The sequence below is a fragment of the Neolamprologus multifasciatus genome, chromosome 10 (genome assembly GCF_963576455.1).
Source record: "Neolamprologus multifasciatus chromosome 10, fNeoMul1.2, whole genome shotgun sequence".
Lineage (NCBI taxonomy): Eukaryota > Metazoa > Chordata > Actinopteri > Cichliformes > Cichlidae > Neolamprologus > Neolamprologus multifasciatus.
Window position 1 is genome coordinate 27,514,181 of NC_140448.1, and position 16,546 is coordinate 27,530,726.

The following is a 16,546-nucleotide window of genomic DNA, read 5'->3' on the forward strand; positions in this document are numbered from 1 at the left end:
ACATTGTTCCCTTTCAGTCTGGTCATTCTGTACAGCTCCTGCAGAAAGGGACATTTACACGCTCCCCATCGAGCAGCCAGGCAGCGTGGCAGACCCAGGAGAAAGGATCAAATTAACCACTGAAGGAGCCGTCGTGTCCAGCAGACTGAACCAAACAAAAGCATGCAGTGATGACCAACTACATGCATTATGAATATCCCTCACAGGAACCCCTTTATAAGGGGTCCATGAGATTACCATTCCCCTCGAGGAATATGCTCTGAAACCCTGAAGCAAATAAAAACTGTTGCTGCTCTATGCTAACTGGTGACCTGCAGCAATGATTCTTCTCGCCACTCACAGAAAGAGGGCACAAGCGTGCCACCGAGGTGAGGCAGTCAGCTAACTTGTAGCACCGTAGGTGAGGTACCATTAACCTCTCATGTGTCTGTGGAGAAAGACATCGCCTGCCTGATCTGGTTTATGTGATCTGCAGACTGATGATTTGCAATTGTTTGAATGTAGATATTTTGTATTGATTTGCACAAGGAAATATGCACAGTCACACAGCTTGTTGGAAGCACTGTTATTGGAGCAGAACAATGACAAATGGCATGAACGTCTCAGTTTGTCGTCAGAGCCTTTAATGCACCCAGACTTAACAGTTGCAATGGAAGAGCATTTGTGTATGCAGGGGGCTTGTGCTTGGGAAATTGTGTGGGAAAGTGCAGAAACTGCTGAACAAAACGTAGGTGGACTAAGGCTTCTTCTTTCTAGGCATCTGGTCTCTGTGAAGGCCTGTAGCTGGACTCTGGTCCTGGTCAGCTAGTGTAGAACTTGACTTGGAGGCTCTCATTTCAATGACTGGAGCACACACCGCCAGAGATGGCACTGCTAGGTCCAGTTGGCTGCCTGGGGGAACCAACCAGTGACTAATTCTCTGCCAGGCACATCATCTGGTACATCTGCAGCCCAGTGACCGAGCTCATTGCATCTGCAGTTATCTGCCTGAGCCCTTTATCTCCAGCTAAGTTGCTGAAAATCTGCGGTGCTTGTCGGAAGTGCTGCGTGGCCATCTACTCCATGGTTGTGCAATGGCTCCACAGGCGGTGGGTTGTCTAAGCCAGCCTCCTCTGTACTGTCTATGTGCTGTACAGTGACATGGATAGACAGTGGCTTTGCTACATGAAGCCGTTAGCTCAAAGACCAAATCGGGGAAGATGGGCAGGTGGTTTTTGACCATTCTTCAACCTTGGTCGAAACTGGGTTGCTAAACTTGAAGAGGAGTGTGTAATGCTGTGCAAAAGCCATCTTTGCCAGCATGGGGACATGTCACATGTGCTTTGGGCTTAGTCAGCGCTCTCCTAGTGTGGATAATCCCATAGATGTGGCAGCCCTCATGCTGGTCCTTATCATGCAAAGAGAAACTGCACCCCTGAGAGTTGAACACGCAATTTTATCTTCATTTTAGTACTCATTAAAATGCAAAGCAAAATAAACAAATATTGCAATGAAGACAAAATTAGTGCTTTGTCCCCTCTTGGCATTAGCTACCACCACTCAGTGAGTAATGCTAACAGGGCAGTTAAGTTGGCAGATGAAAGAGTCAACTGCCAGCAGCCAGCCTGACTCAGAGGTGAAGAGCGCAAGACCTGAGGGATGACTCAGCATGTCATCACGGATCTTTAGCATGGTCAAGTGGGGATGTGATATCCACTAATTTAATTCATCCATGGCTGGTACACTTCATACATTTGTGTTAATAAAATGTGAAAAAATGTGTCTCATTCACAGCTAAACTGGAGCTCTGAAGGCAAGATTGGGAGGCGACATCACTAGTTTATTGCTTCGAGTACACAGCCCCTCTGTCGGTAAGTAAATACAGTAAAATGACACATGGGTGAAAAGTGAACACGCAAGCAGCTCAAAAAACAGCTAGTTTATTTTTTTTTCATTTATTTCCCCCACACAAAAGAAGCTTCAAAATGAAAGGCTTTCTCTTTGAAATGCAATCAGAAGAAATAACACCTTCCTCATGTTTTAACACTGATAAATACAGATTATCTACTAATCAAATGTGATCAGAGGAGAGGCTGCAGATAGGTGGAAGGTGGTGTGAAGAGAAGAAAACAAAAAGGAAGAAAAACATCATCACCAACGGTTAATACCAACAGAAATCGTTCCATGTGGATAAGATCTAGCTAAAGAAAAGAGCCCTCTCTGTGTTCACATCAGTACAGCAGGTCTGTGGGGGTGGGACCTGCATTAAAGTGCAGACTGGAGTAGGAGAGGGGCAGCTTCAAGACCAAAATGGACACCAGGGCTCGGAGTGTAACCTTCCTTCCCCTGTGTGAACCGTAGCTTATGTTAGCACACTTGCACTGACATTATTCTAGCTCATGGAAGTGGCTCAGTAATTTATGACTAGTGTCGATGCAAATCTTTTCAGCGTTTCTCACTCCAATGCACACTGTGAGCAACACGGTCACTGGAAAGTGTCGGCGTAATTGCTCTCAAACATGAGTTTTTGGCAGTACAAGGTTGGAAAACGGGTCATGCTGTTAGTACGATTGCCATCAAAAGCAACTATTTAGTAGTGAACGGTTTCTTTAAATGAGACAGATGCTCGTGGAGGAACTTCTGTTATTTTTACCGTGTTCAGTGTTGTTGGTACGCGCTTATTTGAAGTATTGACAGGGTGGAGCTAGCCGCTCCCTCCTTTCCCCCCGCAGCCTCTACTTTCATACTTTTGAACACAGACCTGCATTGTAAAGTTAATGCATGGCGATGTGGTGGGATCACGAATCCACCTTAAAGATTATCTTCGGGGTTTTTTTAATCCATCAATCAAATCAATATCAGCTGGAGTTTCAGATATATTTCTGGGTACGAGGAAGATTGTAAAGGTAATTTGAAATTTTATGTGCCTGGTATAGATCTGGTATTTTACTAAAGCTGGCATACACTGTGCGATTTCTTTCAGTCGCGTTATTCAGCTCGCGCTCAAACTGTGCGACTGAATCGCAGGGGTTAGACATTCATAGGTCAGGATGCTCTGATGTGACCTTTAGCTTGGTAACATGAAGTGAGGTGTTAATCGCTTCTCAGGTATACTACACAATGCACGACACACGATTAAGGCTAAACTCAGGCCGATCCCCAAGACGGTCGCACGAGTGAAAAATCGCCTCAAAATGGGCCAAAAATCACACTTTTTAATGGCTATTTATTTGCATTTTTAAATTTGCATTCTTATTTTTTTTTAACACAAACTAAACCAATTAAAATCAGTTTCTTCACGTCCGCTGATTAATACTCACTCAGTTTGAAAGATGAAGAAGATAAGTTGAAGAGAATGGCTGGATGGAGTTTTTAATCAACACTTTTCGACCCTCCATAAAAAAAGAAAAACCCACATTGATTTCAGTGTGCAATTTTTACGTTTTAAATTAGATTAACTGACACAATATGAACAAAGAGAAATAACAATTTAGAGCTAATTTAAAACCCTCACAAGACGGTAAAGACTTAAATTTAATTTTGTGGCAAACTGAACCTAAATTTGGCACATAGTGGTTAGTGTGGGAGTGGTTGTAATGCTCACATGATAGTGTTTCAGAGGTCTAATGAGGACCATGTTGACCATTTCAGGTAACAAATAGTGTGCAGAAGAGGCTGATGGGAATGGCTCAAAATAAGAGACGTTTTGAACTGACTGTTACGCTGTGGGAGAAGTTATTAAGAATACGTCAACTGGGAACTTTGTTTTCTATATCCTATCCAAAATCAAATAAGAAATCAACAACCTCTCACAAAAATGACGCCTATCAGCCAAATCGCTGAAAATAATCAAATCTACAGATCCTGACTGGCCCGTCGATCATATTGCTCACAGTGTGCATGGATGTAACTTATTAAATGCACAAAATAAATGATTCACTTCACGTTTCGCCAGACTGATTATAAGTCTGGGGGACTTCAATAGTCAGATCGATGATTAAAACACGTTCAACGACGACTAAAAAGCAAAAACAAGCGCCAACGCTGGCTGTCTCCTTCAATTGCACATGTGCAGTATTTTAGACAAAGGCATCGGTTTAGGCATTCAAACATCTTGGCACTGAGAAAAATGACCTGTGGAAAAACAAGCAAACAAAAAAAGGAGAATTTGATAACTATATATAATAATTATTTTGCTTTGAGAGTACATTCGTCATCTTTCCATGAGAGGAATTATGTAACTAATACAGTAGGGTGCTCAGGAGGGTCAGGGAGTGGGAAGAAGCAGCTTTAGAGAAGAAAAGAGACAGTTTGGTAAACTAACGCAAAAACTACCAGAGCGTGGAGGTGGAGGGGACTTGGGCACGAAGGAAGGCAAAGAGTAGTTGGGGGATAAAGAAAATGGTTGAGTAACAAAGGCGTCCCTAACACACTGTCACCCTCCTCTCTCCCTCCGTCCTTCCTTTCAGAGTTGACCCACAGTAGTCCGCTAGCAAGCTCTTGGCACTTTTTGGACATGATAAACTTTTTAAACAACATGACTTTGGAGATGGTAGTCGTCATCGCTTTCTCCAGCTTCCTTCACTGTGCAGCACTCTCAGTCCGCAGTGCGCCAATCACACTTTGGATGTTTTCTTCAGGAACCTGAAAAAGACGCAAAGTAGCTGATTAGAACCTTCTGATTGTGTTTTCAGATGTTTTGATGGCCCCAAAAACATCTGAAAAAGCTGAAACAGTTTCTCTCCAGCTGCTTAGGGCCTATGCTGATGCCATAAACTGTATATAAAAGATGGACATAGTTGCTATGATCAGTGCCTAGTGTCTTCTTAACCCTTTAAGACCTACCATAGAACCAAGTCCGCCAGAGCTTATATTATATTTTTACATGCTGTGGAGCCATTTTTGGGAGCATTTCAAGTTGCTATACATCAATACAACCATTATAGCCCAGATTTTAATAATATGTATGCATTAAGTGCATAGTAATTACATAAATTGCAAAAAAGTGCAATAAACTACAAAAAAATTGAAAATCGTTTTTGCTTTTTTAACATATATTTCTAGTTAGAGAAATTTAAGAGGCTTATCCCTCAAAACTGTAAATACAAAAAAGTTGCACAAAATAGTTTCCTACCACAGGAAATGTATTTTGAGTGTCTTCATAATTTTATTTTTGAAATACACCAATTTTTATACACTGCGGGAAAAACGAAAATAAATATTATACTGCAAATTTGCAAAAAAGCAGCACATGCATCAACATAAACTATTTCCAGCAGTGCAATATGAGTCCTAATCATCCCAGAAACGACACAGAAAGTCATAAAGTCAAAGATAACTTTTAAAAACACCAGTATAGGCTCATGAGGCCCTGATTGTAAAAAAAAAAAAAAACTACATTTCCGCGAAAATGACGTCCCTTCCGGTTTCGGACAGGTAATGGCGGACATGCAAAAGTTCGCGCTGACGTCTATTCCAACGTAGGAAGTGTTATGAACAGCTGATCGGATCGGCAAAGCGTGTTTCTGGAATATTATGTTTTTGTTGCTGCAAGCGCTTTTTATGCAGTTTTTGCAAAGCTATATGTGGAAGGGAACTGTGACCGAGGACAAGCTGATGGCATAAGATGTAAGTACAACTCCTCCGGTTTCATATGCAAAAAAAATTATTGCACTAGCTTACATGGTTGCAGAGCTACCGGGATTTAAAAATAGTTATGCAAAACAGAGCGTGCCCGCTCCGACCGGCTTTAAAGGGTTAAAGCCTCAAGTTGAAGGTTTTCTGGAAGTGATAAGCAAGAACTAAAAATCTTGACTTGAAACTAGTGAATTAAGTCAATAAGAAAGAGTTTACTGGAGTCAAAGCCATTTTCCCAAAGACTTCTATACAAATCAGACAAGCGACCCCCTGCTGGCCACGGGAAAGAATGCAAGTTTAAAAACACCTTTACACTGGCTTCACTCTTCAGACCCAGATGCTATGCATGTCCATCTTTTATATACAGTCTATCATGGTGTCATGAACTGGTTAAACTAACCAAACAGCGCAACAATTACAAACAAGTTGGTTACAAACCAAACATATGCAGTAGAAACTGTTTCTTACCAGGGCGTGGTCAAACTTGAAGGTGCTAATGTAGTAAGCTGGAATGTCAGCCGTCGCCAGCGGTTCTGATATCTGAGCCACGATGCCGCACTCATCTGCAGACCATTAAAGACGCGTTCTTTAACCTCTCAACAGGCCCCACAACCACTCTACAACTCATTAAAGCATGTTGATAAATACAATACACATTAATCACGATAACACATTTATTATCCTGATTAGAGCAGCCAGGTCTGAGGTCTTCTTGTGAAATTCTGGCTTTTTAACTATTGCATTTTTTTTGTCTGCTAAGGCTTCACTTAGCCTGATTATTGATGCTCAGATAAGCTGTTATATGAAGGTGGTTATCAACTAACATAAGCCTCTAACCAACCAGAAAAATGAGAAGGTCTACCGACTTTACAAAGGAAAACTATAAAACAACACAGCTGCTGCAGACTTGTCTCAGCAGTCTGAGTGTGTCTGGGAGGAAAACTATAGGATTACACCCACATATTTGGTCAGCAATAATAAAATTTCATTTATTTGAAGCCAGGAAGGAAAGCCGACAAAAATACAAATAAATGTAAGTTCACAGACTTCTCGGTATCGCAGCTTTATGCGCGGGGGGAATCTGACAGATTATTACTACTCCATGAAATTTCAGGTGTGTACAAGACAGGTGCAGTTTTGTACTTTCACCTGCTGCCCTGGTGTTTAATGGTCTCACAGCAAAAAAGAAATAAATATGAAAAATATAATTTAAACATAGGTTAACTACAAGTACAAATAGGTGTCTTGTTTTAGGATCATACATCCTATGATGTATGTCTTTTTTTATTGTCTGTTTAGGGTTAGATAAAGACTTTAGATCTTCCAGGAACAGTGACACAGTTTTCAGTGTTGATTTCATACCTGTTAATCTTTTATCTCAGGTATAACCTGCAGTTAGTATGGCAATCTACCCTGGTAAAAAGCGAACCACCTTTTTAATGCTAAAGACTCGGTGTTAAACCCACAGTTACCTGGATAACTACAAACTGGGATGGTTATCAAACCAGTTCTGACAACGCTGATCTTGATACATAAACATGTGATTTGTTGCCATCAATCTGTAGTAGCATGTGGCCTGCTTCTATCCATTACTACAGCAACAAAAAACTCACCAAATCCTAAAGGTTGCCCTCCAATTCGAACCATTTTCCAAAGCTCACCAGAGGCACTGGTAAAAAGTACATTGTTGGGAAACCTGGAAGAAAAAAACCAGAACAATTATATTAGCTTCAGTATTTATTAAAATACTGAAGTACCACATAAAGGCTGGTTAAGTTACTCACTTAAGCAACACAAGTGTGGTCATACAAGTTCTATATTTCTGAATTGTTACCAATAATAAGACATCATAAACACAGTATTAAATCATTCAGTTCCAGTATTTCATTAACTCTGTCATCTTTAAATGTTTTCCAAGAGTGGCTTTATTTGACCTTTTTTTGCTTTATTTAACAAATTATGGCACCAGGCATGGTTAGCAGATAAAGGTGCATCAGAAGAAGCCACTAGCCACTCAGCACAGTGCAAAAACAGCTAAAATCTGTGCCTGCTGTGCTCCCTGCTGCACTGAAGAAAAGAGCCATTGTAAAGCAGAGTAATTTGGGTGACCCATCTCTTTAAGGCAACACATTCGGTCTTACATAAAACGTGGGGACATTGCTGACCTACATGCTGCAGAAACAAAATCTAAACTTAACAATTAAAGTTCACTCCAGTTGTTATTTTATTTCCACATGGATTGAAGATGTTACTAACCAATATAATGCAGACCTTTTTTTATTCATTGGCAGCCTTTGATCAGATGCTAACACAGGAGAAACCATGTGGGACCTGCAGCTGCTCAAGTTCCTTGATGGCCCTCCTGCTTAATTAGTGTACTCTGTTAGAAACTAAGGGAGTAGATGAGTCAGACTGAAACGCACTGTGACTTATGTGCAATACACCCAATAGCTCTGCTTATTGCCTAGCAACAAACTAATCACCACCTCAAACAACAATCAGAAACGCACTCCCCTGCATGAATACAAGCTGTCCTTTTAGTGAGGATTAACAGATAACAAAACCTTAAAAGTGTAGTTAATTACACAACAGCAGTGCACATGAAATGTTGAGTGGTGGGTGTTTTTCTTCTACCTTTGTGTTGTCTGTTCATCCATGACCAGAGAGATGTAGCCCTCGATCAGGGAGAAGGAGAAGAAGCGGATGTGGTTTGAGTCTTCACTGGATGCTCCAGACTCTTTTTGCCTGACAAAGACAAAAACAATACCGTTTTTGATTGGACCTGTGACACTTTGATTAATTTCCAGTTAACTTTTACACCTTTCTTTTGGCTGCAACAAGCACGCACCGCTTTGCAGACTGTCAAGTGTGTGTCCTCTTACACAGGAGGGAAATAAAAAGGGTCTTAAAGGCCAGAGTGTGAATGGATGGCAAGGGAACTCGAAACAGTCCTCGACTCTCTGTGTTGCCGAACAGCTTGAGTAGGTAGACTGGTTTCTGTTTGAAGAACTCAGGGTTTTCCATTTAAAAAAAAGGAAGATTTTGAAGTCCGTGCCTGTGTGCAATGTTGTCCTTGGGTTCCCTAACAATGCTAACAGTGAGAGTTGATGAGGTCATAGAACTGCTATCTGTTAAACAATGTGCACACTGGAAGCGATTCGCTCGAATGTGTCCATCAGAGACCATAGAAAGTGGAAGACATTTGACATCTTCAAGCAACTACAGCTAGAGACATTAAGTGGGCGGGGCCTGTGATAAAGGCCCTTCAGCCGAGCGACGAAAAATCACTACATGTCCAAAGTGTGGAATATCCAATCTGGGTCAGTGAGGAGTTGCTGACCCAAGTATGGGAATCTGAGTACCTCTCGATCTTGTTTCTAAGGAGGAAAACAAATCCTACATTTTCTTGCTTTTTTAAAAAACTTTGGCATATTCCATTTGAAATCGGAAGCTAGAATTTCAACTTGATTGCTCTGTCAAGCTGGACTTTCAACTCAGAGAAGCAGAGATGGTGGCAGTGCAACAACGTGGACCGGGACTTCCTTTTTTTTCCCTTTTTAGTTTATAGTGCTATTTCACAGCAGGTGTTTTGACTGTCAAAAGCCAGAAAATAAGAAAATGCCCATTGAAAGTGCTGTAATTTACATTTCCTAGTATCCTAGGAGTATCCTAGGATACTAGTATCCTAGTGAGCCATTTCAGTGAATGAACACAAAACACCTTGGAAGGCCTTAAAATTGCCTCATTTAAGTGGAATGAAGCAGTCATTGTTAATGCCTGCTTTGACAGGACCTAAAAGGTCTCCAATTAAAGTATTACTGCACACAACATATATGTATTAAAAAACAACCCTCAAATTATGCAGACTAAGACACAATGGATGGAATCATTTTACACTATTCTCTCATTACTGTGTGGGGTTAGTCTTACGCTCTGGTGCTGCACTTACATGAAGATGATTAATGTGTGAAAAAGATAAAAGATGAAAGAAGGGTTCAAATTGATGCATCACAGGTCATCATATTCTGACACTCAGCATCTTGTGTGGGCTGAGCTCCAGAACATTTTCCCAAAATGCCACCATTTAGCATCTCCTAATTTTTCCTTCCTTGTCTAGGAAATGAAAGTGAAAATAGTTTTCTATTCTCGAGAAAATAAGCTTTCCTGAATTTTATACCCTTTTATACCCATATAATTCAAGGCAGTAAAGATAATTTTACAGACTTGACAAGGCTCCAGCAGAAGACATCAGATAACTTTAGATTAACTTAGATAATTAGATAATAAAAAACCTGAATACTACTTTCCACTGTGGCCAAACTTCTCTTAATGAGCTAAATTGCTGTTTTATCCCTTTTAGGTAACATCCTACATTTGATTCATAGACTATAAAGAGATGCTGTCCTAATGTTCTCAGTGATTGAGTGGAATCCTGGCAACATGCAAAACATGCAAAAGGCCTTCAGGGCCTTAATGAAGTAATAAAATGTTTTACCCTCCAGAGTAAAACATGACGTCCATGAGCAGAGTGGCCACGGAGGGCAGTGTGTCTGGGTCCAGGCTGGTCACACAGAACATGTTGCTGGGACTGGATAAGGGGTGAATGATAGGACGGGGCACTGAAAAAGATAATACATGAGGGCTTAGGAGGCTTCTTAATAAAAGACGACATGGCAATACATTTTCTGATCATCCTTTTTCCATCCATCTGAGCTAGTTTAGACTTCCCTTGACTGTGCTGGGTGTAAAAGTGAGCTTGAAAACTGCATTTGCCAACATTAAGAAGGAGCTTTCGAGCTCAGCTTGTACACCAACAGGAACAAAACACTTACAAATTGTATGAACAGCGATAAAGACTGTGTGCTGTGTAATTGAAAGCGCCACAGTGCACTTAAGTGGAGATTATCCAACATCCTTTCTACAATCATAAATAAACCTTTAAACATTAATGTTAATTAGACACAATTTGATGTATATGTTTGCACATTTTATATTTAAACAGTGCTGAAAAAGTTTACGCATTTATAAAACTTAAAATGTAAGCATCTCACCCATAATAAAAACAAATCCACAACAAACGTATTATTATTACAGGGCTGAGAAACAAGCATAATTACATTTTATATCCCATTTTATAGATTTTATATCCCATTTCCTGTAGTGGAAACATTTAAATTTTCTTTTAATCCGGGACTAGTCTTAAAGGGGGCCAGATTATATTATATTACATACATGTTGTTCCAGTCGTTGATGCTCATATTAAATACTGTAAATGTGGGCCACAAGGACAGGCTTCAGCGTGCAGTAAACACTTAACCACTGAGCCACTGAGAGCGGATGTTAATATGGTGATCTGTGGGTGTGAGCACAGAAGCCCCACCCACCTGCTGTTTTAACATTCTGTGCACGAGGGGCAGCCAATCGAAAGAAAGTGGTCTCAAAGGGAGAAAGAACGGAGTCATAATGGCTTGAATGAACCGAGGTTGTACTATATAAGGTTTGTTTTAAAGAGATACTTTAATTCCAAGAAAAAAAATGGAGCTGGAAATTAACATAATGGGTCCACTTTAATGTCTGGGAAACAGCACAAATTAATATGCAGAGATTATTACGTTGAAGAAACAAGTCTGAAAACATCTTGTAAATGCTTTGCAAAACCCATTTCTGATTACAGAGATCTCAGTATCAATATACTATCGTCCAATCGCATTGCGGATTGCATTTGTGCAGATGTAATCTCAAAACCACACAGTGGCGACAATTTGGCTTTTTAAAAATGGATCCGTGTTAATAAACAATGACCAGTAACCTGGACGTCTTGGCCCAAGTATTGGCCATGGACCCCCTCAAGTGGGCAGAAATATTAAAATGGCAGTCCACATTAAAGGCTATTAAAGGCAGGGTGGAAGCATTAAGCTTTTCTCTAGACAGAAATATTGAATTATTTTGTTAACTCTTACCTAGTTTTGGTTTCACAAAGCCATTGGTCACCCCCAGATTGTGAGCAGCAACAGTCTCCCCGTTGACCACTCGAAACAAAGTGAATTCGGAAGACAGAGTGTGCGTGACCATCGGGAGGTCTCGCTCTCGAACCTGAGGACGGCAACATGAACGAGTTCAGAGGTCAAGAGTAAATGCTGAATATGTAACAGGGAAGAAATGTCGATGGACTTTCAGAGAAATCGTTTGATGGGAAATCCCACTCTTATTCTCCTAGCCCGAGCTTTTTGCTAATGAAATGCTTTCATTTATTTTCAGTGTGCCCACTCTCTTGCTCTGCCTAATCTACATTTGCTTTTAATGACTTCCTACAAAATGGCTTTTGATAATGAGCAGAAAATGGGATTGGGCTGTTCATATTCAGCCAGATTTATATGTTCTGAGGAGGAGCAGAGAAGACAGTAAAGCTGCATTCTTTGCTTTAAACACAGCCTTTAGTTCTGAGTATTAGCATGGGCGGAAAAAAATGGAACATGGATCTTTGCCTCTTATGCGAACCATGCCGTCATTGTTGAAGGTTTGTTTACAGCCGCATGCAGCTAATCGACAGCTTCACCCTTAGGCCACCAGCGTACCGAGAGTACAATCCTGCATCATTAGGGCTGAGCAATATGTCAAAGCAGGTTTATTTGTTGAGCTCTTTTCATACACGAAGGTAAACATGTGCAACGTAAAGCAAAGGAGCGTACAACGGTTAGAATTAGAAAACAAAGAAAATTGAAACGCAAACAGACCAAGAAAGACATGAAAAGCGAGAGTTGGCCATGAGCCAATGCATTTAAGATGATTATTGTTACAGTCTAATCAGATCATCATGATATGACTCACTCAAAAGCATTTGGCATTTTTTGGTCCTTGTGTAATTGCATTAAGAGCGGGGTTCACGAGCACGTGGAAAATTAGAAGATTAAGTTGAAAGGGTCAAGAAGACCTCGGGGAGCCAGAACTTTTCACAGCAAATTTCAAGGAAATTAGTTTTCCAGATTTCTTAGAAACTAATTGCTGACAGCAGGGGTAGAGAAAAAGCCACCAAAATTATTATGGTAATGAAGCAATTAATATTTATATTTCTTTAACTCTGCTGTCTCTAATTAAAACTTAGCTGATCTCTGTTTAAGGTGGGAAGGGATGGGGGGGTGGCGGCACGAATTTAATTGGCGTATTAGCTGTCGCTCTTGTAATTGTTGCTCCTGAGAAGCTGGTGTGTGTGGAAGATCTGAGCAGACTGACTCAGTCAGGATGCTTGTTGCTCTGTTGAAATGGGTGTATTCAACATTTGGGTCAGGCTTTACCGCTTTATGTAACACAAAAGATCATAGCAGTGAAAAAAAGAAAACATCTTAAGCTGGTTTGTCTTTTGGCCTGCTGAGGGATTCAGTAATGCAATGAAACACAGAGTGAAATGAAGATAGGAGATGGCTTGTGGGTGTGGATAACAAGGTCAGTGTTGGACGTTTTCTTTACCTCTTTTCATCTTATATACCAACAATTAGGACAGTGGGAAGGAGCCAGTGTCGAGACAGGAAGCATGCCCCGAGTATGATACCTTAAATTCCAGCAAGAGGCTGATCTGCTGATCCCCTTTATGTAACAGATTATCAACATCAGCACAGGTTTTTTTCATTCATTTTTTTCATTTTTATGAACATGCTGAAGCTGGTCAGCAGGCCTTGTTTTTCCATTAATGCAAGGCAATAAAAAAAGAAAGGAAAAAAGACTCCCTGTAGCCAAAAAGGCACGAGAAAGGATTTCATCCTAAATCAAAAGAAGTGGGGCCGTGCAAGGTACAGCATATCCAAGGTTATTGCTTTTTCATATCAGGCACTGTAGATGTAAACAACTGTGCTGCCAGGAGTTGCATAAAAGACAAATAATGCAACACACCGAGCATGCTAAGAAGCAGATCAACTGTTGGCTCAGAACACACACAATTATATTGACTAAACAGAACTGCAAAAGAAACTGCACTTTCAGTTCACTCTGACGGGGGCGGGGGGGGGGGGGCTGTGTGAGGTCAAGTGCTGTCATGATACCTGAAGCACAGTCTGGATTCATGTCAATTAAAATGCATCCCAGTGGTTCCCACTGAGCATGCAAATAAGCAGCGGAGAGGCGGCTCTCACTGCAGCAGTTGCTAGTGCTGTTTTTCTACTTATCGCCATTAAAATACCTGTGAGATCAGAGGATGGTACTACAAACAGTTTACTTCTGATTTAGCTCAGCGTGTGATGGAGTGATGGCCTGTTCAGTGTATACAGCTGTGTATTGCCTCTCATCCAACAACTATATACAAAAGATGGGCTACCAGGATGTCATGGGTTTGTAAAGTCCCACTTTAAAGTCTCAACTTGGACTTGGCATCACCATCTTGGTTCTTGATTTCTGTTCAATTTTATTTATTAGGTGCCAAGTCACAGCAAAACTCTGCTCAAGGCGCTTTAAAATGTAAGGTAAATCTCTACACTACTGCAGAGAGAACCAAAACTTGTCTTGTCACTTGTTGACAGTGGGAAGGAAAAACTCCCTTTTAACAGGAAGAAACCTCTGGAAGAATCAGGCTCAGGAAGGGGAGGCTGCTGCAACCAGTGGGGATCAGTGTTGGTCAAGTTACTTGAAAAAAGTAATCAGTAACTAATTACTGATTACTTCCCCCAAAAATTAATCCTGTTACTTTACTGATTACTTATTTTCAAAAGTAATTAATTACTTAGTTACTTTTTAAAAACACGATTTACAACCTGAATAGGTAATAAAGTGATAGATCTTTCAGCCCAATTCTACTTTTTCTGCATAATCCATCATACAAAATGTAATCAAATGGAAAAGTCTCTTTTTAAAACTTGTTTTATCAGTTTTAATCTTTTAACTTAATGCATCAAGCAAAAATTTAATTATATGCAACATTCTCTGACTTGAAGAAATTAGTTTAACATTTAAACCTATTTTCTGCACATTCCAGCGCATAAAATAAAATATTTTTTGTGTTTACACTCAGTCTTTCAAATAGATGCAAGTGAAACACAGCAGAAAATAAATAAAGTCAAAGACTCTCGGTCCTGTTGCTCTATTTTCACCTGTAAAGCAGGAGTGGGGTAGGCGGAGGTGTGCTCTGGTGCAGGTGTGCCGCGGCGGTCAGTTGAAGAATCCGCGAGTTTCTCTGTGAGTTTCCCATTACATCGTTGCGCACTCGGTGCTTGTTTAGGGGTTTTTTCGGTGTAAAAAGAAGTTTTCTTCCCACGCACAACGGACACTAATGTTTTTGTCACTTTTTATGGAATCAAACTCAAAGTAAGGTCAGTACTTCCACGCTTTAAACGCTGCACGCTTATACTCTCTCCCGCACTTGATATATGATCCATTGTTGATCTGCACACAGCTGTTTTCACGAACGTCGCGCTCACTTACGTCACTGTCATGAGATATTCTCGCAAAAAAAAAAAAATCACGGTTTTAGTAACGCAGTAACAGAGCGTTCCTACGGGAAAGTAACGGTAATCTAATTACCGTTTTTGCAATAGTAATCCGTTACTTTACTCGTTACTTGAAAAAAGTAATCAGATTACAGTACAAGTAACGCGTTACAAGTAACGCCCATCTCTGGTGGGGAGTGAGGGGGAGGGAGACAGGACAAAAGATAGTGTGGAAGAATGAAGGGAAGATCTAACTGTGAAACTGACAGAAGCCTCACCCCAAAAACATATTGTCTATTGTACTCTACATGAAGCCATAGTGCAAAACTAGTTTCGAGGTCATAAATTGTTGTGCAAAATGCCCCCTGCTGGTTATTAGAAAGGATATTTAAGGGGCTTCTGTGCCAACCTTTCTCAGAGACTACACCCATTTTTTAATCCGATGGTATTGGTTGATATCAACTGGGATGGCTCCAGCCCTCGAGCCGTGTGTCGAGTCATTTTTTTGAGGGCATCACATGGCTGTCGAGACCCACACCATTCACACACAGAACCTTGACATGAACAATATTCACACTCACCAGGATGAAGTCCGTCTGATACGTCGACAGCATGAAAACAGAAATGTTGTGGTCGGCCAGTGGTGCGATGACTGATTTAGCGATTTTGGTGACTCCTATGGGTTGTGAAGTGGATGTGTTGCTACCTCCTGACACCACGTTAAGGGCCACCCACGTGGCGTCGGCAACGCTGATGTGCTCCGACTGGGGCAGCTCTGGAAATGAAATCAGAAACAGTTGGGAGTGGAGCTGGTACAGTTGTTTGGCCGTCACAAAATTAAATGGTTAAGATTTGAGACAGATTGTTTCATAGAGGCAGCAACACAGATGGATGGATTTAATCTATACCGACAACCGCTTTGGAATAAAAAGAAAACAAGCTGGGTATCAGTAGTTTTCATCTGCACTTATTTCTTTCTTTTTTTGATCTGTAATGTACTCACTTTCGCATAATAAATACAGTTTTATTTCTGACTGATTAGGAATATGATACTTTAACAGCTTTGAGGTAAGGTCACAGAGCAAAAGCATTAAATATTAGACCAGCTTTTCCCTTTCTGAGTCATCCGTGAGTCAGATTTGTGCCTTGATGACTCTCTTTGTTATCTTGAGCCATTATAACTCTGAGCTTTAACGTTTATCGTTATCCTGTCACTGGTGCCTTTAGCTGTCTAATGACTTCAACACAGAGAAGCCACGGTTGTGTTTACACCAGTGACTGGGATAAAATAATGAACCCCACAGGTAAGAACCACAGACTGTGTAAATAAGACGTCAATGCACTAAAGCATCCTCTATTTAACTCTGAATCTGCTCATAGTTGTTAAAGAAAACTTAAGACTACCACTATCTCGACACAAACTGTTTAATGCAGTCATAGCACAAGTGCGAAGTAGGGTCATTTTCTCATGGAGAAAGAAGAGCTGGACTTCTTTCTAATGGCCATTAGGGGGCAACACA

General features: G+C 40.7%; 1 protein-coding gene across 2 annotated transcripts in view; it reads right to left on the reverse strand.

Moving 5' to 3' along the window:
- Positions 1-1,903: 1,903 nt before the first annotated feature.
- castor2 (cytosolic arginine sensor for mTORC1 subunit 2) overlaps positions 1,904-16,546 on the reverse strand; it is a 30,874-nt gene continuing 16,231 nt past the window's right edge. For both annotated transcript variants that reach the window (XM_085173768.1, XM_085173769.1), the window contains exons 4-10: positions 15,608-15,801; positions 11,577-11,709; positions 10,112-10,235; positions 8,251-8,361; positions 7,230-7,312; positions 6,085-6,179; positions 1,904-4,623 (exon numbers count right to left, since the gene is read on the reverse strand). In XM_085173768.1, the coding sequence (XP_085029894.1) occupies positions 4,561-4,623; positions 6,085-6,179; positions 7,230-7,312; positions 8,251-8,361; positions 10,112-10,235; positions 11,577-11,709; positions 15,608-15,801 (803 nt within the window). In that variant the 3' untranslated portion in view covers positions 1,904-4,560. The remainder of the gene's footprint in view (positions 4,624-6,084; positions 6,180-7,229; positions 7,313-8,250; positions 8,362-10,111; positions 10,236-11,576; positions 11,710-15,607; positions 15,802-16,546) is intronic.